At 38.7% G+C, this 21227-nt stretch overlaps 1 protein-coding gene across 1 annotated transcript; it reads right to left on the bottom strand.

The window, feature by feature from the left end:
- Nucleotides 1-19754: 19754 nt before the first annotated feature.
- Nucleotides 19755-20962, bottom strand: LOC127092845 (eukaryotic translation initiation factor 4 gamma-like). Its single transcript, XM_051031740.1, has 2 exons — nucleotides 20296-20962; nucleotides 19755-20203 (listed from the first exon to the last, which is right to left on the bottom strand). Exons 1-2 carry the CDS (start codon nucleotides 20960-20962, stop codon nucleotides 19755-19757), a joined length of 1116 nt encoding a protein of 371 aa, XP_050887697.1.
- Between the last annotated feature and the right edge of the window lie 265 nt (nucleotides 20963-21227).

Below are 21227 nucleotides of genomic sequence, written 5' to 3'. Positions count from 1 at the left end.
TGTCTAGTTATCACATATGAAATTTCATGGTCATACAATAAGATTTGAGAATTTCACAAAAGATTTGGCAAGGCATAACACAAAAAGTCAACAAATGACCACATATGGAAGAAAATTCACAATTAAATGGAAAACAGCATGATTAATTCCAAGAAAATTCATACATGAACTAGACATGTGATAGATCATTCATGCAAAATTTCAAGTGATTTGGATAAGAGGAAGCATGTGAACAAAAATTGGGAAAATACATGATCATGGTATAGCACCAAATGTAACACATAACTTCAGAAAATCATAACTCTCAATCCACAAATGATAAATGCACAAACTTTATATGGAAATGAAGGTCAATGTGTCTAGTTTTACCACAAAAAATTTCAAAGGCATTGGATATAACATGAGTATTTCACAATTGAAATGGCACAATGTATCATTTTGGCATACATGTTGGGAAAACATTTATCATTTAAAATCCAGAACATGGAAAATTAATTAAAATTCACCATAAAATAGAGGACACATTCATGAGTTTAATGCAAAAAATCCCACAATTTTTGGAGTTAAAATGAATTAGAAATGAATTATGGAAGTTGAGTGAATAATTGGATGCAAGGTGAACAAAATAGCATGGCAATGGGTCAACATGGTGGTCAACGATGGCAGAAGTGTAATTCTGAGTTCACTAATTAAAACTCTGCGTTTTGGCAAGGCAAAACGAAATGTTCTGATTGGCTCCCAGCCAATAGAACAGTAAATTGGCCAATGGTTCAAAATCTGAGTTTTCACATAAACCCTTAGGGTTTCTAACAGCAGCCAAAGCATTGCTCAATGTTATCATCATCATGAAACAAAACAAACAACAGCATAGCATTGGTATCATGTTCAGCTTCATCAATCAATCAAAACCAACAGCAACATGTAGCAAGCATCGAATCACGAACAACAACATCAAGCATACAGCATGGCATTGGCAAACAGCATCATGCAACATTGAACAACCACCACCAAACACGACAAACACAATGCAATGGATTTTCTGAGCATATTCAAAGCAACAGCAGGGCATGTTTGTCATTATCATGTAATCATCATAAGCAACACAAGCAAACAGCATGGTGCAGTAACAGTATGCTCATGCAATATCCAAAAAAAAAGCCAATAAACCAAACACAACAAGCACAATTCAATGTGGATTTTTTCTGGGCAGGCTCGATAGAGTTCATGTACAACAGGGCATCACCTTCATGTTCATACTCATTGACATCAAAAACGAATTTCCACAAAATTGCACAGAAACATGGCAGTGAATCATAACATAAACAACAGCCAAACATATGCAGCATATCCAAACAAATTCAACAACAAACACTCAGCAGCATAGCATTTTGGCAATGTTCTCGCAGCAGGCAATCAATCAGCATACCACATAGTCCAATGAATTTTCAGGACAAATGTTCAAAGAATTCCAAAACTGCAGCAAGGTTTTAATCCGCATGGCATTCAGTATTGTTTCTCATGTAATCTATCAAAATAACATCAAATGGACAGCAACAAACTAATCATGGCATTGGCAGCAACAGCAACACAAAAAAACTCGACCAGCATTTATGATTCATACACAACAGCATAGTATACATTCAACATCAATGTTCAATATTCAATCAACAACTTTCAAATAGAATAGGTCATAAAGCCATGGCAAATAGCATGTCCCTCATACAAACACCTCATGGACAACAAACCAGCAACAATCAACCAAAATCATGGGAAGTTCTAGACATCTCATCATAACAGCAGCATGGTATGCATTCATCAACATGTAACCAAATGAAATAAACAAACAGCATTCAACACAAACAAACATAATATGAATCAAGGTGGATTTCTGGACATGTTCCTAGAGTTTCAAACAAACAGCAACATGGTTTCAGCATTGTAAGCATCGAATCATGAATAACAGCATCAAGTAGACAGCATGGCATATGCATCATCATCGAACCAAACAAAACAGCAGCAATGTAGCATAGCATGGTATTGGTTCAGGTAATATCATCCAGCAACTAATAAACACAAACATAGCAAATTTCTGGACAGTTCAAGGTTGCAGCTACAGGGTATCATCAGTTTCATCATCATAAAACCAGTCATGAACAACCAAACATAACAGAAGCAACAATGATCAAGCATGGCCATGAAGTAACATCCTTATGCAACACCACTAACAACAAACCAAACATAACAAACAGCCATTCAAAAGGATTTTCATGGGCAGGGATAAGGTTTAGCAGCAGCAGTATCAATTCATTATCAGTCTACAGCATAACTAACAGCACAGCAATAACAATATGCTCATACAAATACAAGCAACAACAGCCAATGAACTTCACAATTTTCTGGATTCTCATGCAGACCTTAGGGTTTCTACTAGCAGGGCACATGCTCATGTTCAGCCACATCAAACAAACATGATTCAACCAAACCACACAACCTCATGCATTATCCACCAACAACAGCATAAGCATATCAAAGGGATTTTCTTGGCAGCTCAAAAACAGCAAAACAGCAACATTCATCAGCATCATGCAAAATCACCAAGAATCAACATGCTCAGAAATCAACCATATGCATATCAATAGCTTCAATAAACTAAGTACAAGCATTATATGGCAAGGGTTTTCATGAAATCACAACCATGTGAGCAAATCGAAGGAAAATAACTTCAAGCATGAAAAATGAAAACCATGTTTCTCTCAGCATAACCAACCATTTCAAGCAAATGAACACTCATTAGAATCAGCATCATGTAATCTATCTAAAGCATATCATGGCATAAAGAAAGAAGAAATCGAGATTTTTACTTGGTTATGAAGGAATGGATGAAACAGTGGTATTTTGAGGTTGCTATACTCGAACAGATGGCCTTTGTGCTTTGCAATGTTGAATGTTTGAAGAAAACCAGCTCACCCTTGCTTGAAACTCTCAAATCTTGAGTTCACCATTGTCATGCTCATTGAAAACAGAGCCAGGAGGGAGCTGCACAGGTGTGGTTTCACACTTGGAATGGGCTTGTTATGATGATGGATGATGAAGAAAACAAGAGGAAGCTCGAGGGTTTTGGGATTTTTTGCAGAAAATCACTTTGAGCAAAATGCACTATGTGAGAGTGAGAGAGAATTCTGGTTGGTGGCTGCAGCTTCTAGGGAGACAATGTTGGAAAAGCTGCTTCCAGTTGGGAAAACATGATGACATCAAGCTCACAAGGTTGCTTGGATAATGGAACAAGGCTGGCCAAGCTGTGTTCCTTGAAAGTTTTTGGAAGAAGTTAGAAAAATGCAGTTTTTTAGGATGAGTAATTTCTGTGATTTTGGCTGCTACTGCTGGTTTCTTTAGACAAGAAATGAAGTTTTAATTTGCTGCTTTATGTTGCTTGGATGAGAAGAACCAATAAAACTTGCTAGGGTTACTTGAGCCTTTTGAAGATCTTGAGAAAAATGGCCAAGAATGAGTTTTGACATGAGTGAAATTTCTGTTGGTTTGTGTGGCTGCTCTTAGTGTACTCAAATGGTGAAAGGATGGTAAAACAAACAAGGCCAGGTTTAGTTCATCATGAGTTTTGGAAAATATGCCAAGTGTGTTTTTGAGAGAGTGGGAGCCAAGGGTTTTCTACTGTTGGATGGTTGCTAGCAAGGCTTCAGGTTTGGTTCTATTGCTGTTGCTGCAGTTGGACAGAAAATGTGTTTGGTCACTTTGTGCTTGGACAGAAAATTGCAAATAGCAAGGCTTGGCAAGATGCAAGTGAGGTTATCTTTGATGAATGAGGTTTGTTAGGTGTTGGCTGCTTCAAGAATGAAAAGGTGTGCTGTTGTCTACAAGTGGCAGGAAAATCATGCAGGATATGTGCCAAGCCAGCATTAGTTTGTTGTGTTTTTTTTGACAGAAAAATAGCCCAGTGAGGGCAAGGTCAATCCATGGTTTTCTGCTGCAGTCTTTGATGGCTTGTGGCTACTGCTCCTGTCCTTGGCAGAGAATGGTGGAGGGTATGGTCAAGCCAACCTTAGTTTGTTGGAAGTTTGGAATGATTTGGTTAATGCATCCAAAATGAAGCTTGTGCAATGTGTATTTTTCTTGTGGTTGGAATGTGAAAATAGTTGGTATTGTTGGCTAGTTCATGTTATGTTGGTTGTGGCAAGGCAGGTTTTTTTTTGAAGTGCAAAGCAAACAGCAGGGGTGAGGTTTGAGATAAATGCCGTATGCAGTGTGGTTAGGGGATTTTGTCCCTTTTGTTTGGACAGAAAATGGCAGAAAATGCAAGGCAAGGGTGTATGTGTGGTCTGCTACTGGTTTTCTATGTGGCTGCCATTTGTATCTTAAAAATGATAGCAGAAAACCTGCACAAGGTCAAGGTTTGGTCTTGTTGGGAGTTGTTTTTTATGGCAGGGTTTTGAGATGCAAAACAAGGTTGAGGTTGAGAACTGAGTGAAGGCGTTTGTGGTGTGCTGCTACTTTCAAAAATGGTGAGAGGATTGTGAAGGCAAGGCAAGTTAGGTTATGTTTGGTTCATGGTGAGTCTTGCAAGTGGGAGAGGTTTTTTGCTTGGTCTGCTGCTGTTGCTATCTGTCCTCTTGTTGACAGAAAATCTCCTTGCCAAAACCTACTGTTGGCTGTTGTTTTTTTTTGGTGGCAAGGCAGTGCCTTGTTCTTTTTGTTTTTTTGACAGCCTTTCACATCTGCTGTTAGGAGTTGCTAAACTAGTTTTGGGCAGGAAAAATCATGTTGTTTTTGTTGCTTCTAATGCTTGCAATATGACAGAAAAAATGGGGGGAGAAGTTCTGCTATGTATTGGTGTGGGAGAGCAAGGGCCAAGTGGTTTGTGGCTGCAATTGGTTTTTTTTATGACAGAAGAAATGATCCAACCTGCTCTTTGATGTTGTTTTGGTTTTGTTATGCTTCCCCTTTTTGAGTTTCAACCATGCTTCTTCTACTGTCCATGGTCTTGGTCTGTCACTAGGGGATGGCCATGACAGAAAATGGTGATGATTTTGCTGTCATGGTACAAAGCATGGCCATGTGGGATATGGTTGTTGTAAACATGTACTTTGGCCAATGTTTAAGTAAGCTAGCAAGGCTTTCTTTTTGTGGTTTTATGCTGCTAAATGGAGCTTCAAAATGACAGCAAATGGTGGTTTAAATTTCTGTTTCCATAGTACAAATCATGGTATGGTGGAATGTATAAACAAGTATGGTGCAAGCATGGTTAAATGGTACTTTTCTTACAATTCAAGCAACCAAGCAATATTCACATGTGCTGCATAATTTGACTTTGCAAACACACTTAAAATGATATTTATGAGCTGTCCCAATTGGCCAAATGCTGAAAAAATGTTTGAGTCAAAAAGTCAACTCTTGGTCAAACTTACATTTAAATGAAAAAGGTCAAAATTTGCCATTTTGATTGGTGAAGTTTTGGGTCATGAAATTTATATTTTTGGAAAGAGGATGAAAAATGTGGTTTGTAGGAAAAAACCCCACCAAATTTGGCCAAACGGTTTGGGAGATATGGCCCTTTGAAGTTCAAGATTTTCTAAAATCGATTCGATCATAACTTGCCAACCATACATGGGAATTGAGAGTTCTAGGACTTTTTGGAAATGGGAGAACAAGATCTTCAACTTTCATGTTGGGCAAAAATTCATTTGAGGCTTGTATCATGATGTAAGTTTGAGGATCAAAACTTTCCATTTATGGCAGTTTTCAGTTACAGGCCCAGTTTCCGTTTTGGGAAATTTTTGATCTGGCTTCAAATTCTTCCATGATGGTGTTTGGCATGATATATGATGGCTATTTGGACATGAATGAACTCTCACAAACCAATTCCAATCATCAAATCACTGATTAAATGGACAGTTGACCAACAGTTGACTTTTAGGGTTTCTGACTGATTGTGCATTGACTGATGACTTCCAAACCCTAATTCCTTGAGAACTTGACTTCAAATGATGTCCCAAGTTGTATGAATTATTGATCATTGACCATGGTGCCCAAATTCCACAAGAATGACCACTATCTACTGCTTTGACTGACAGTTGACTTTTTTAGGGTTTTTGACTGTCTGGGCATGAACTGCTGACCTCTGAGCCCTTAACCCTTGACCAAAATACTTCAAATAGACCTCTAAGCCATGTGAACTTGTTGGACAAACCCCAAGGCCTTGATTCAATGAGAAATTCTTCTGCTTGCTTGGTTGACTGATCAGGAGATTAGTTTGACCTAATTTCTGATTGCTTGCTCTTGAGGCAACTGAGGGACAATGCAAATGTTATGCAATGGGTCATGATATGCTATGACCTAATATGAAAATGTATGTACAATGATAGGTGCAAATTTGAGGTGCTACAGTTGGGTTCGGGTATCCCCGCCCCGCCACCATTCATTTAGTGAAATATATTTTTTTAATAGAAATATTTATTTTTTCCAAAATAAAATTACATTACAAATAATAAAATAAAACAGTCTAAAAAAATTCATACATACATTTCAAATATTTTAAATAATAAATTCAAATTAAAATATTAAAACATTAAACACATATTTAATATTCTAAATTATCAAAAATAAATAATAATATACATAATGAAATAAACGGAGCGGGTTCGGGGACGGGTTCAGGGTGGGTAGTATTCTCCCCATTATCCGACCCGTCCCTGTATTTTATAATCGGGGAAAACCCAAACCCAGTCAAAGCGGGTTTTCCCCATCAACTTCGGGGCGGGTTCGGGTGGGTACCCGCAGATACGGGTTATGTTGTCATGCCTAGGTATGAGGACCGTGGTGGTTATGATTTTGTAACATGTCTGAACTGGTTTGCAAGGCTTCATCTGGATTACTGCAGCAAGCTAAGGTCATGGTGCATTGATGATTTTGTACAACATGCTTCCACTGCAGGTTTTGGCTCAAATGAGGCTTGGTGATTGTTGTCTACTGCAGGGTCCAAGACAAATGTAATGGTGTGCTGCAGGATTTGGATGGACTGCTGCAGCATGGCTAGCATTGTTTCTCCATTGGTTAAATCATGTATTTTCATGGATTGGTACATTGTGTTTGGTTAAAGCCATGGGTGATAAGCAAATGACAATGTTGGGTTACTAGAGGACTCTTTAGAACTGGTTTGGGACATACCAAGGCCAATGGTTATTAATTCCAACAAGTCAAAATAACATGGTGTGCACAAAGTGAATTACTTGTAATGGAAGCAATCAAGAAAAAAACACCACCAAGCATGAAGATTGGATGACACATTAAAGCGAAAGGCCATGCCAAGTTTGGATGATCAAGAGCAAGTGAGAGTTGAGTTTGGTCAAAGTTGACCAAAAAGTCAAATGTTGACCAAAGTTAATAAATGGTCAAAATTGCATTTTCTTTGTAATTTCTTTGTAAATGGACATTGAATCAATGGTTATAGGTAATTTTAGGGTTTTTGGATTTTGGGTTGACTTTGGTCAAAGTTGACCAAAAACTCAATTGTTGACCAAAGTCAACAATTGGTCAAAAATGTCAAGACTTGTACTTTTTTATGAAAAATCAAATGTGATGGTTTTTAGAATATTGTGATATAGATTGAAACAGATTGAAAAATGGTTTGAAATTGGTTTTACAATTGATTTATTTATGACTTGAATACTTGACTTTGAAAAGAAAATGACTTGACTAGTAATATATGTTAATAAGGCCATGAAATGAGGGCATAAGATTAGGGTTTGAATGAGATATCCATGACTCAATGGGCATGACTTACAATTGGTTTATGACATAAGAGGTTTGGTTGTTTGGATGACCAAGGCTATAGGTGTACCAACAATCACATAACCAACACCATGACCTTGAGACTAAGACCAATGCCCACAGGAGACCAAAGTAAGGTTGGACCAAGTACATTGATAGTAGGTGAAGATTGGGGGTCATGGATGCACAGTCAGGCCACCAAGTCCATCTGATTCACCATCTCCTTGATTAGGGTTTCCTTGAGGCTTACCCCTCAAGCAAGTTTCTTGAATCAAGCCATATGCCCCAACCATTAGTTTTCCAGTGTGTGAATCTGCATTAGGGTTTTGAAGACCAAGACAAGGCCTAGGGAAGTTCCATGAGATCATGACTTGAGGAATTAGGGTTTTGAAGACCTTAAGGGATTGCCCAGGACTAGCCTTTGTTGAGTTCAAGCCTTTACCACCATAATTAGGGTTTCACCTCTCTATGCTTGTTGATATCCACACAAGCCCTAATTTTAAAAGCCCCAGACTTTTGAATCCATGATGATCCATTAGTGAAGAAATGATGCATGTGGATGAATTATGAATGTATGCAAGTGGTCTCCTGACCAAGGGGTTGTATGAATAACTAGGAAAAGAGGAGGGAAAATTTTGGGGTACAACGGTTAGGAATTGGTTTTTGGTTAGAATTGAGAAGAGAAGTTTGTTAGAATGAGTTTAGGCCAATTAGTGAAAAATGAAGAGGTTGTTAGTAGAGGGAGAAAAATGTTTCTGTTATGAATTAAAATACAGTTTGATTGTTTTATGTGGAATTATTTTCATTGGCTTGCTGTTACAGTTATACAGGTTATTTTTGGACTGAGTTCCATTGGATTTTGCAGGTCGTGGATCATTGGCTTCTTGGACTGAAATGCTTGCTCGGGAAATACTATGGTGCAAAGCTGACTTCATGTGTGGACTTTAGCTCGTGGGACAGGCTACGGATCAAAGCTTGGAGCGCATTGGACTTATGGTTGTCATATTGTAATCTTATAACTTAAACTAGGGACTTTTGGGATATTAAAATGTTGTAATGTATGGTTTATGGTTGTACTTAGAATGCTTGGATTGTGTGGTTTTGGACTTGTCATGTTTTAGATCTATTTGGATGCATGTTAGACTTTGGATTTTTTTGTATGGAGCTGACTTGTGATTTGAACTTTGGAATTGTTGTAGTTATTGTTGTTAGTGTTCAAATTGTATGAAATTATGGTTGTAATATGAATGTTGGAAATGAATGTATGAAGTTGTATTAAAGTATGTATTAGAATTGAACTATGTATATAGGGAATTTGTATGAAACTTGGTTGTATTGGTTGAATACATGTACTTGGAATTTTGAATGAAAATGTGAATTTTTAAATGAGTGACATCAAATGGTACTAGGTCATTGAATGTTTGAAATTGGTAATATTTGAAAATGGAAATGTAATTGTTTAAGTTTGAATTGGAATGTAACTTGGAATTGGAATACACATGAAATGGTTTCTATATGAAAAATGGAATTTTGGAAATTGGCCCATGAATGGTTTTAATTTGTGAATGTAAAGTCACTTGGTCATGGATGGTTTAAAATGAACATAATTATGGTTTGTATTAACATGAACTAAAATAGGCATGGTTAGGAAATGACTTTGGTTTCAAAGTGAATCATGGTGAATCAAAGATGGATTATGGAGGAATAGAAATAGGGATTAGGGTTTGGGATGTGAAAATGGTGAGTTGACTTTGGTCAACTGGTTGACCAAAAGTCAACTTATGTATAAAATGATCACTTCTTTATAATTTGATGGTTTATGATGAATGGATTTAGGTTTATATAAATGAAATTAATACCTTGAATGATCTTGAAGGTAGAGAGAAACAAGAAAGGGGGGGGGGGGGGTTGAATTGTTTTCAGACAATAAAAACTTTTGGAGTTTCTGCACACACACTTTAAAGACAATTAACACAGAAGTTATCCCGGTTCGCTTGAAATTCAAAGCTACTCCAGTCCACCCTGTAACACCCTTCTAAAATACCCCAAATATTTAATTTAAATAACAACATATATCAATCAGAGTAAATATGCAATTAAGGGTGTCACACAATTACTTCACACCATTCACCATGATAACTGTCATGCTCTTTTATTAATTCAAAACATAAAGCATTTGCACAATACGCAGCGGATAGAGCTTAAATCAATCATGCAAAACATGTAGCATATTACATGTAAACTGGTTCACAACCAACAATAAAACATTTAAAACATCCCATCCCGATGTTACATCTACCAGAGCATGACCCACTAAGGAACTACACTAGACTTCAAGCACTAGCTCCTACCCAATCACTGCTCGTTACCTGAAAAATAGTTGTAAGGGTGAGTTCCTCAATCGATATAATAAGCATTATAAAATATCATACAATGTTAAGTAATTTAACACATTTCATCACCCTAATCATAGCACACATTCAGTAACGGCACATCAACTCAAACATCATACTCAACACCAACATAAAGCACACGTATAATCTCAATCCATGCTCAACACCAACACAAAACACACTTATAATATTGGAATACATCCATTCATATTATACGCCATACATACACTATGCAATGAGACTCCATGCATGCGATACCGACTATTCGTGAACATATAGTTCAACTTCACCGACCAAATCCAGGTACAGCTACCAAGCTCACTAGTCCCACTCATTTGAGACCTAGTGACTCACATCACTAATTCCTCACCATGGGAATTAGCTACCACCCCAAGGGCCATGCTATGCACGCTAATCACCTAGCATGCAACATCAACAACAGTCCAAAATGACTAACATCACTAATTCCTCACCATGGGAATTAGCTACCACCATAAAGGCCACATTATGCTATGCCAAATCACCTAGCATGCAACATCAACAACAATCCACAATGGACATATGCTCACACTCTAAGCCATAAAACAGTCCATCCACAATTACATACATAATATATACATTCACAACATTATGCATATTTTCACACATCATCAGCATATTTATCACATAATTATATCATGTCATGCCAAATAATTCAGTCACAGTATTAGCACACTCTACTAATACCTATCCTACTCAAAACAACGAGAAATAATCCCTACTATATCACACACCGATATAGGCCAATCACCAATTATGTTCACAACATTAAAATATTAATTTTTCACTTTTCCAACAGTGTTAACTGGTTAACGCCCTGGGTTAACCGGTTAACGCAGCACAGAACACGCTTTCTGGCAAAATTCAACAGTGTTAACCGGTTAACGCCCTGGGTTAACCGGTTAACGCAGACAGAACAACAATATTTTCACAACCCACAACAGTGTTAACCGGTTAACGCCCTGGGTTAACCGGTTAACGCAAGCAAAACAGCAATACCTCACAATTCCTAACAGTGTTAACCGGTTAACACCCTGGGTTAACCGGTTAACGCAAGACAGAAAGCTGTTCCTGCGCTAACACGGAGCAGAATGCAGAATTCTCCGCATTTTCCGCCGTTGGAGGACTTCCGGACCTCCGATTCCGATTCCGTAAAAAGCTATACGTTCGGGAAATCACAACTCATACAAATACAAATTCAATTACAGTTTTCACATCATCTATTCATCACAATTTTTCAACATTCATAATCCAATTAGGGTCAAATCAACGACTTATCACTACCCATTACATGTTAACCCATAATACCCATTAAACGACGATAAACCCCCCTTACCTGAGTTAATCCGGCAATCCTTTAGCCTCAAGCTCTTCTCTTCTCCAACCTTCTTCCTCTTGCTCTGCCTCTTTGCCCTTTTCCTCTTTTCAGCCGCTTCTCTGCTTTCACGTGAAAACTCTTTTTACCAAAATGGAACTCTTTTTTCCTTATTTCCAACTTATATATATTTTCCAATAATTATTATTCCAATAATAATAATAATAATAATAATAATAATATTCCAATAATTCCAATTATTTAATTAAATTAATAAATATAATATTAACTTAAATTAAATAATTATCTTATTTTTATCGGGGTGTTACAACTCTCCCCCACTAAAAGAGTTTTCGTCCTCGAAACATACCTCAAGCGAATAACTCCGGATAAGACTCCTTCATTTGATTCTCAAGTTCCCAAGTCACATTGCCACCTGCTGGTCCTCCCCAAGCTACCTTTACCAAAGCAATCTCTTTACCCCGCAACTGCTTCAACTCTCGATCCTCGATCCTCATAGGTGATGTTTCAACAGTCAGGTTATCTCTCACCTGTACATCATCTACTTGGACAACATGCGACGGATCAGGAATGTACCTCCTCAACTGAGACACATGAAAAACCTCATGCAAATTCGCAAGTGACGGCGGTAAAGCGATACGATAGGCTACCTCCCCTATCCTCTCCAAAATCTGATAAGGACCAATAAATCGAGGTGTCAACTTCTTCGACTTCAAAGCTCGACCAACCCCAGTTATCGGAGTAACACGAAGAAACACATGATCTCCCTCTTGAAACTCAAGTGACTTCCTCCTCTTGTCGTGATAACTCTTCTGACGACTCTGAGCAATCCTCATCTTCTCCTGAATCATCTTAATCTTTTCCGTAGTTTGTTGAACAATCTCCGGTCCAACCACAGCACTCTCACCGGACTCATACCAACATAAAGGCGTCCGACATCTCCTACCATACAAAGCTTCAAACGGTGCCATACCAATGCTCGAATGAAAACTATTGTTGTAGGTAAACTCAATCAAAGGCAAATAACAATCCCAAGCACCTCCCTTTTCCAAAACACAAGCCCTCAAAAGATCCTCCAGTGACTGAATCGTCCTCTCAGTCTGACCATTAGTCTGCGGATGATATGCAGAACTCAATCTCAGCTTAGTTCCCAAAGCCTTCTGCAAACCTTCCCAAAACTTCGATGTAAATCTAGGATCTCTGTCCGAAACAATACTCGACGGAATACCATGCAAACTTACAATCTTTTCAATATACAACTCGGCTAATCTCTCTAACGGATAATCCATTCTGATCGGAATGAAATGAGCCGATTTCGTCAATCTATCAACAATCACCCAAATGGCTTCAAAATTCTTAATTGTTCTCGGTAAACCAGAAACAAAATCCATACTGATACTATCCCACTTCCACTCTGGAATAGCCAACGGTTGCATTAGCCCAGACGGCTTCTGATGCTCAATCTTTGACTTCTGACAAGTCAAACAAGAATAAACAAAACTCGCAATTTCTCTTTTCATTCCCGGCCACCAAAATAACTTCTTCAAATCATGATACATCTTCGTAGCCCCAGGATGAATACTCAGGCCACTACGATGTCCTTCCTCAAGAATACTCTTCTTAAGTTCGGTAACATCCGGAATACACACCCGATTACCAAATTTCAAAACACCATTCTCATCCACTCTGAATTCGCCACCTTGACCTTGATTCACTAGAGTCAACTTATCAACCAAAAGTACATCGGATTTCTGACCCTCTCTGATCTCATCCAGAATACCACTCGTTAACTTTAACATTCCCAATTTAACACTATTGTGAGTACTCTCACACACCAAACTCAAGTCTCTAAACTGCTCAATTAAATCCAATTCCTTAACCATTAACATAAACATATGCAATGATTTCCGACTCAATGCATCAGCCACTACGTTTGCTTTACCCGGATGGTAATTCAAACCAAAGTCATAATCCTTCAGAAACTCTAACCATCTCCTCTGTCTCATATTCAGCTCTTTCTGATCAAACAAATACTTTAAACTTTTATGGTCACTGAAAACCTCAAATCTTGACCCGTACAAGTAATGCCTCCATAACTTCAGAACAAATACCACGGCTGCCAACTCTAAATCGTGTGTCGGATAGTTCCTCTCATGAACCCTCAGTTGTCTCGAAGCATAAGCAGCTATAACCTGCTTATTCTGCATCAACACACCACCCAAACCCAACAATGAAGCATCACAGTAAACCTCAAATGATTCCGATGGACTCGGTAATATCAGAATAGGAGCAGTAGTCAACCTTCTCTTTAACTCTTGGAAACCTTCTTCACATTTTGAGTCCCAAACAAAAGCTTGCCCCTTTCTAGTCAACATCGTCAACGGTAATGCCAACTTAGAAAATCCCTCAATGAATTTCCTATAATAACCTGCAAGTCCAAGAAAACTCCTTATCTCAGAAACTGACTTCGGAGCTTCCCACTTAGATACAGCTTCAATCTTAGAAGGATCAACAGCAACACCATCTCTTGAAATCACATGACCAAGAAAACTAACCTCTTCTAACCAAAATTCACACTTGGACAGTTTAGCAAATAACTTCTTTTCTCGTAGAACTCCTAAAACCACCCTTAAATGCTCAGCATGCTCTTCTTCAGATTTCGAATACACCAAAATATCATCAATAAACACCACAACAAACTGATCTAGGTACGGATGGAAAATCCTATTCATATACTCCATAAATACTCCAGGCGCATTAGTCACACCAAAAGGCATTACAAAATACTCATAATGTCCATACCTTGTTCTAAAAGCAGTCTTCTGAATATCCTCAGTTTTCACACGTATCTGATGATACCCAGATCTCAAATCTATTTTACTGAACACACTCGCACCAACCAACTGATCCATCAAATCATCAATCCTTGGCAAAGGATACCGATTCTTGATCGTCACTTTATTCAGTTGCCTGTAGTCCACACACAACCTCATAGTACCTTCTTTCTTCTTAACCAATAACACTGGTGCACCCCACGGTGACACACTCGGACGAATAAATTTCTTATCCAACAGATCTTCCAACTGACTCTTCAATTCAGTTAACTCAACAGCAGACATACGGTACGGAGCCATCGACATCGGCCTAGTACCAGGTACCAAATCAATCGAGAACTCAACTTCACGCTCTGGCGGTAATTCATTCACTTCTTCAGGAAACACATCAGGAAAATCACACACCACAGCTAGATCGCAAATCACCAGTTTATCTTTAGCCTCCAAAGTCGCTAACAGCATAAACAACTCTGCCCCATCTACTACTGCCTCATTCACCTGCCTTGCTGATAGAAACAAACTCTTTCCTTCCTCAATCTCAGGAAAGATCACAGTCTTATCAAAACAGTTGATATGAACTCGGTTAAACACCAACCAGTTCATACCCAGGATAACATTAATCTGCACTAGTGGAAGACACACTAGGTCTATTCCAAAGTCTCTACCAAAAATACTCAAAGGACAATTTAAACAAACTGAAGTAGTAGTCACTGAACCCTTCGCAGGAGTATCAATCACCATACTTCCATGCATCTCAGATATCTCTAACTTAAGTTTCACAGCACAATCCAAAGATATAAAGGAATGAGTAGCACCAGTGTCAATAATAGCTACAAGAGGAAAGCCATTAATATAACACGTACCTTGGATCAAACGATCATCTACAAAAGTCTCAGAACCCGATAAAGCGAAGACCTTGCCTCCCGACTGGTTCTCTTTCTTCGGCTTAGGACACTGTGGGCTAATATGACCCACCTCTCCACAGTTGAAACAAGTCATAGTCTTCAACCGGCACTCTGCAGCCAAGTGACCACCTTTGCCACACTTGAAACACTTCTTCTCAGCACTGGTACACTCATGGAAACGATGTCCAGCCTGACCACATCTGTAACACTTAGCAGGGGCACTGGAGTCTCCCCCACTAGGTCTCCTCATCCCATTCTGTCTCTGGAAACCTTTGCCAACTGCATACGGCTTCCCACGATCATTCTGATTCTTGCATTTCCTATCAACCCTCTGCTGATAGCTCTCCGCTCTGGTTTTGGTATCCTGTTCAAAAATTCTGCAACAGTCAACCAAATCAGAAAACACTCTAATCCGCTGATACCCAATAGCCTGCTTGATCTCGGGACGTAACCCGTTCTCAAACTTCACACATTTTGAGAATTCCCCAGTAGCCTCATCATAGGGAGTGTAATACTTCGACAGCTCTGTGAACTTAGCAGCATACTCCGTAACAGACCGGTTGCCCTGCTTCAATTCCAAGAACTCTATCTCTTTCTTTCCTCTGACATCCTCTGGAAAGTACTTCCTCAGGAATCTCTCTCTGAACACAGCCCAAGTGATCTCAATATTCCCAGCAGATTCCAACTCAGTGCGGGTAGCAACCCACCAATCATCTGCTTCTTCTGACAGCATATGCGTACCGAACCTGACCTTCTGGTTCTCGGCACACTCAGTCACTCGGAAGATCCTCTCAATCTCCTTCAACCACTTCTGAGCGCCATCTGGATCGTATGCTCCCTTGAACATTGGAGGATTGTTCTTCTGGAACTCACTCAGTTGACGAGCAACTCCCATTCCCACAACATTCGGATTTCCTCCAAGTACTCCAGCTAGCATACCCAGAGCCTCAGCAATCACAGCATCGTCTCTACCTCTTCCAGCCATCTCTATTCTGAAAACCCAATCAAGCTAAAACAATAAGTACTGATAGGGTTACACAACACCTATCCCGTACAGGGAAAACAGAATAATTACGACTCGACTCGACCAACCAGGCTCTGATACCACTAATGTAACACCCTTCTAAAATACCCCAAATATTTAATTTAAATAACAACATATATCAATCAGAGTAAATATGCAATTAAGGGTGTCACACAATTACTTCACACCATTCACCATGATAACTGTCATGCTCTTTTATTAATTCAAAACATAAAGCATTTGCACAATACGCAGCGGATAGAGCTTAAATCAATCATGCAAAACATGTAGCATATTACATGTAAACTGGTTCACAACCAACAATAAAACATTTAAAACATCCCATCCCGATGTTACATCTACCAGAGCATGACCCACTAAGGAACTACACTAGACTTCAAGCACTAGCTCCTACCCAATCACTGCTCGTTACCTGAAAAATAGTTGTAAGGGTGAGTTCCTCAATCGATATAATAAGCATTATAAAATATCATACAATGTTAAGTAATTTAACACATTTCATCACCCTAATCATAGCACACATTCAGTAACGGCACATCAACTCAAACATCATACTCAACACCAACATAAAGCACACGTATAATCTCAATCCATGCTCAACACCAACACAAAACACACTTATAATATTGGAATACATCCATTCATATTATACGCCATACATACACTATGCAATGAGACTCCATGCATGCGGTACCGACTATTCGTGAACATATAGTTCAACTTCACCGACCAAATCCAGGTACAGCTACCAAGCTCACTAGTCCCACTCATTTGAGACCTAGTGACTCACATCACTAATTCCTCACCATGGGAATTAGCTACCACCCCAAGGGCCATGCTATGCACGCTAATCACCTAGCATGCAACATCAACAACAGTCCAAAATGACTAACATCACTAATTCCTCACCATGGGAATTAGCTACCACCATAAAGACCACATTATGCTATGCCAAATCACCTAGCATGCAACATCAACAACAATCCACAATGGACATATGCTCACACTCTAAGCCATAAAACAGTCCATCCACAATTACATACATAATATATACATTCACAACATTATGCATATTTTCACACATCATCAGCATATTTATCACATAATTATATCATGTCATGCCAAATAATTCAGTCACAGTATTAGCACACTCTACTAATACCTATCCTACTCAAAACAACGAGAAATAATCCCTACTATATCACACACCGATATAGGCCAATCACCAATTATGTTCACAACATTAAAATATTAATTTTTCACTTTTCCAACAGTGTTAACCGGTTAACGCCCTGGGTTAACCGGTTAACGCAGCACAGAACACGCTTTCTGGCAAAATTCAACAGTGTTAACCGGTTAACGCCCTGGGTTAACCGGTTAACGCAGACAGAACAACAATATTTTCACAACCCACAACAGTGTTAACCGGTTAACGCCCTGGGTTAACCGGTTAACGCAAGCAAAACAGCAATACCTCACAATTCCTAACAGTGTTAACCGGTTAACACCCTGGGTTAACCGGTTAACGCAAGACAGAAAGCTGTTCCTGCGCTAACACGGAGCAGAATGCAGAATTCTCCGCATTTTCCGCCGTTGGAGGACTTCCGGACCTCCGATTCCGATTCCGTAAAAAGCTATACGTTCGGGAAATCACAACTCATACAAATACAGATTCAATTACAGTTTTCACATCATCTATTCATCACAATTTTTCAACATTCATAATCCAATTAGGGTCAAATCAACGACTTATCACTACCCATTACATGTTAACCCATAATACCCATTAAACGACGATAAACCCCCCTTACCTGAGTTAATCCGGCAATCCTTTAGCCTCAAGCTCTTCTCTTCTCCAACCTTCTTCCTCTTGCTCTGCCTCTTTGCCCTTTTCCTCTTTTCAGCCGCTTCTCTGCTTTCACGTGAAAACTCTTTTTACCAAAATGGAACTCTTTTTTCCTTATTTCCAACTTATATATATTTTCCAATAATTATTATTCCAATAATAATAATAATAATAATAATATTCCAATAATTCCAATTATTTAATTAAATTAATAAATATAATATTAACTTAAATTAAATAATTATCTTATTTTTATCGGGGTGTTACACACCCTACCAAGGTGATTTCACCTTCAAAAAGGACTTAACCCACTAATCTTGAAGGATTACAACAATGTCTAAGAGTGCAAAGATCTTTTAGCCCTCTCAAGCTTACAGACTTCACAAGTCACTTGAGGAAATATTACAACAAATATTATAGAATTACAAGAGGTGTTTAATGCTTCTAGGTAAGCAGAATAAACACAATAAGAACAATTGAATCTCACACTAATGAGCAAAAATTCGTGTGAAAAGGGAAATCAAGAATTAATGAGTATTTGAATTTGTGATGAGCAGAATTCTTGTTGAATAATTTCGTATCTTGATATAATGAAGGTTAGACCTTTATATAGTGCTTGGAGATGATATCGTTGGATGATGCATTGATGCTAATATCTTTTCCAATGATAAAACTTAATTGCCATTAAGTTTGTTGTCATTTCCATAGCAGTTTAGGAGAGTACTTAATTTTCTCCATATATAGATTTATAATATTTTGGAATACTTTGTTGTTGAGTCTTGATCTGATCTGATAGGTGAGAGTCAGAGTGTGCGGAGTTCAGATTCTTTACTCATATATCGTATTCTTCATATGGTTGCTTGATATTTTCATTAGAAGCTCTTGATTAATCTTTTACTTTACATTCTTCAGATGTAGTGAGCCTTAGAGACTTCATATGAGAGATCTTTCAGATTCATAAGATCAGAGCCTTGAGTCATCAGAGCGACGTATTCAGCTGTTAGTTCAGTTATTCTGGATTTGCTTAACACTTAGACTTTGTTACTTCAGATGCATTGATCGTTATAGCCCTGCACACTTAGAGAATTTTGTCAGTGTACCAAAATATTTCATCCTTTGTTATCATCAAAACTTAAGGATAAATTGTAGAATCAAAATCTTGTTCTAATAATCTCCCCCTTTTTGATGATGACAAAACTACAAACTATTGATGAAACAATGATACTTTATAATAATAAAGGAAAGGTAGTTAGAGAGTCAGATGTATTGTGACTCCCCTTGAGATAGGAAATCTCCCCCTGAATCCGATACTAAAGGGTTTAGACGTTCTTACCAGATCTTCTTATGTTGCTTAACTTATTTCTCAGATGATTTACTCAGATCTTTCCTACAAAACTTAGAAAACATGATATTTTTGGAATGTAAGTAGTGCATTATGAGACTTAGATATTTATTTCATCAGAAGGCTGTTGAATTATGTCTCCCCCTGTTTATCAGACTCAAAAAGACAAACAAGTAGCAAGATAAAAACTTCATCGGATAGGAAATGCAAGTACAGAAGTTAAAAGAAATACTTAGAATAACATAAGAGAAAAATAGAGCAGAAATCCTAATGTGCCTAAGGGATAATTCAAGAGATTCTGAATACTTGGGTTGATAAAGTCTTGTTGATCCAATCTGGCTCGTAGGATTTGTTGTTCTTTCTGGAGTTCCTCCAGAGTCTTCAGCACAAATGGAGCAAGACCAGAGTTAGATGTCTCCCCTTGAGTCAGATCCACTTCATTTGCCTTGGCAGATTCTTCCGCAGCAATGCGTGCTGCTTCTTCGGCGTCAGCCTTGGCTTTAGCTTTAACTTCAGTAGAAGCAGCCTCAGCGGCAATCTTTTCTTCTGCTTCTTTCCTTGCTCTCTCTTCAGCTTCCAGTCTTGCCTTTTCGTTAGCTTCCTGACGAGCTTTCTCTTCAGATTCTCTGGCCAGACGAGCCTTTAGCCTCTCCTCAGCTTCTTTGATGTGGTCATTTCTGACTTGTTCAGAGAGACCTTTCAGCTTGAATACTCAGATGTAATCCATCTGATAAATCCATTCCAATGATTCCTTAATTTAAAGGGATCATCACTTAGTTTGGAATTCTTAGACAGTGATCTGAGCTTCACAACTGAAGACTCAAACAATAAAGCAACGGACTCTTCTAGGGTGGGAAAGGTTGGTTCAGGGTCAGAAGCTAGATTGATGGTTTCTGGTGAGGTGGGGTTGGTTTCAGTGGGAGGGTCAGAGGTTTGTGTCATGGGGGATTCAGAAGTGGGTTCAATGGGAAGTTCAGATGGTGAGACTGTTTGAGGTTCAAATTGTTGCTCAGTGGGATGTTCAGATGGGGAAGGTATTGAGGTTTCAGGCTCAGATGGGTTTTGTTCAGATAGTACGTTGGCTTGGAGTTGAGCTAGTGTTGGAGATGGAAGATCAGTGGTTTCTAGCTGGTCAAAGTCAGAGGATATGTCATAGTAAGGTGGAGATGAGGGAGTTGAAGATGGAGGTGAGATGGGTTCATTTAGAAGTAAAGCTTCAGAGATGGGGAGTGTTGTGGTGGTGAGATTAAATTGTTGGAGGGGAGGGGGTGGTGGGTTAGAATTATTAGGTTCAGATGGATTTGAAGTGGATGTTATGGTTTTAGAGTTTGTATAGGTAGAAGAGGGTTGAGGTAGAGAGGAAGATAGTTGCTTTAAATTAGAGTTTAAACGAGTGTCAGAGGGAATTGACTTACTTGAAGCAAATGAGACCAGAGACATGGGTGGTCTGGTTTCTGACGTATCTCCCAACTTCAAAGTCTTCTTCTTCGAATTCCTTTCAGAAGGCTCTCACATTCTCTTCATGAAATTTGGAGGATGTTCTGGAGGGCAGTCTTTTGTGAACTCTGAGATATCCACTCCTTGAGCTACCAGATCCTGGAGGTAGTAGGCAATGACCTCAGGAGGATCTATCTTGGAGAACAGATAAAGACTATTTGGAATCTTTCTCTGATCCTTCAGAGCTTCCCAAGATGTATCCAAACTT

The sequence above is a fragment of the Lathyrus oleraceus genome, chromosome 1 (genome assembly GCF_024323335.1).
Source record: "Lathyrus oleraceus cultivar Zhongwan6 chromosome 1, CAAS_Psat_ZW6_1.0, whole genome shotgun sequence".
Classification (NCBI taxonomy): domain Eukaryota; kingdom Viridiplantae; phylum Streptophyta; class Magnoliopsida; order Fabales; family Fabaceae; genus Lathyrus; species Lathyrus oleraceus.
Note: the sequence above shows the minus strand (reverse complement) of the source record. Positions and strands in the feature narration are given on the sequence as shown.

Excerpts from the sequence above, each read along its gene's own strand:
- LOC127092845 (XM_051031740.1), bottom strand. The coding sequence starts at position 20,962 with ATGTCTCTGGTCTCATTTGCTTCAAGTAAGTCAATTCCCTCTGACACT. Across the intron at positions 20,204-20,295 it reads GTCTAAGAATTCCAAACTAA|TCAGAAATGACCACATCAAA; the intron begins GTGATGATCCCT and ends TCTCTGAACAAG.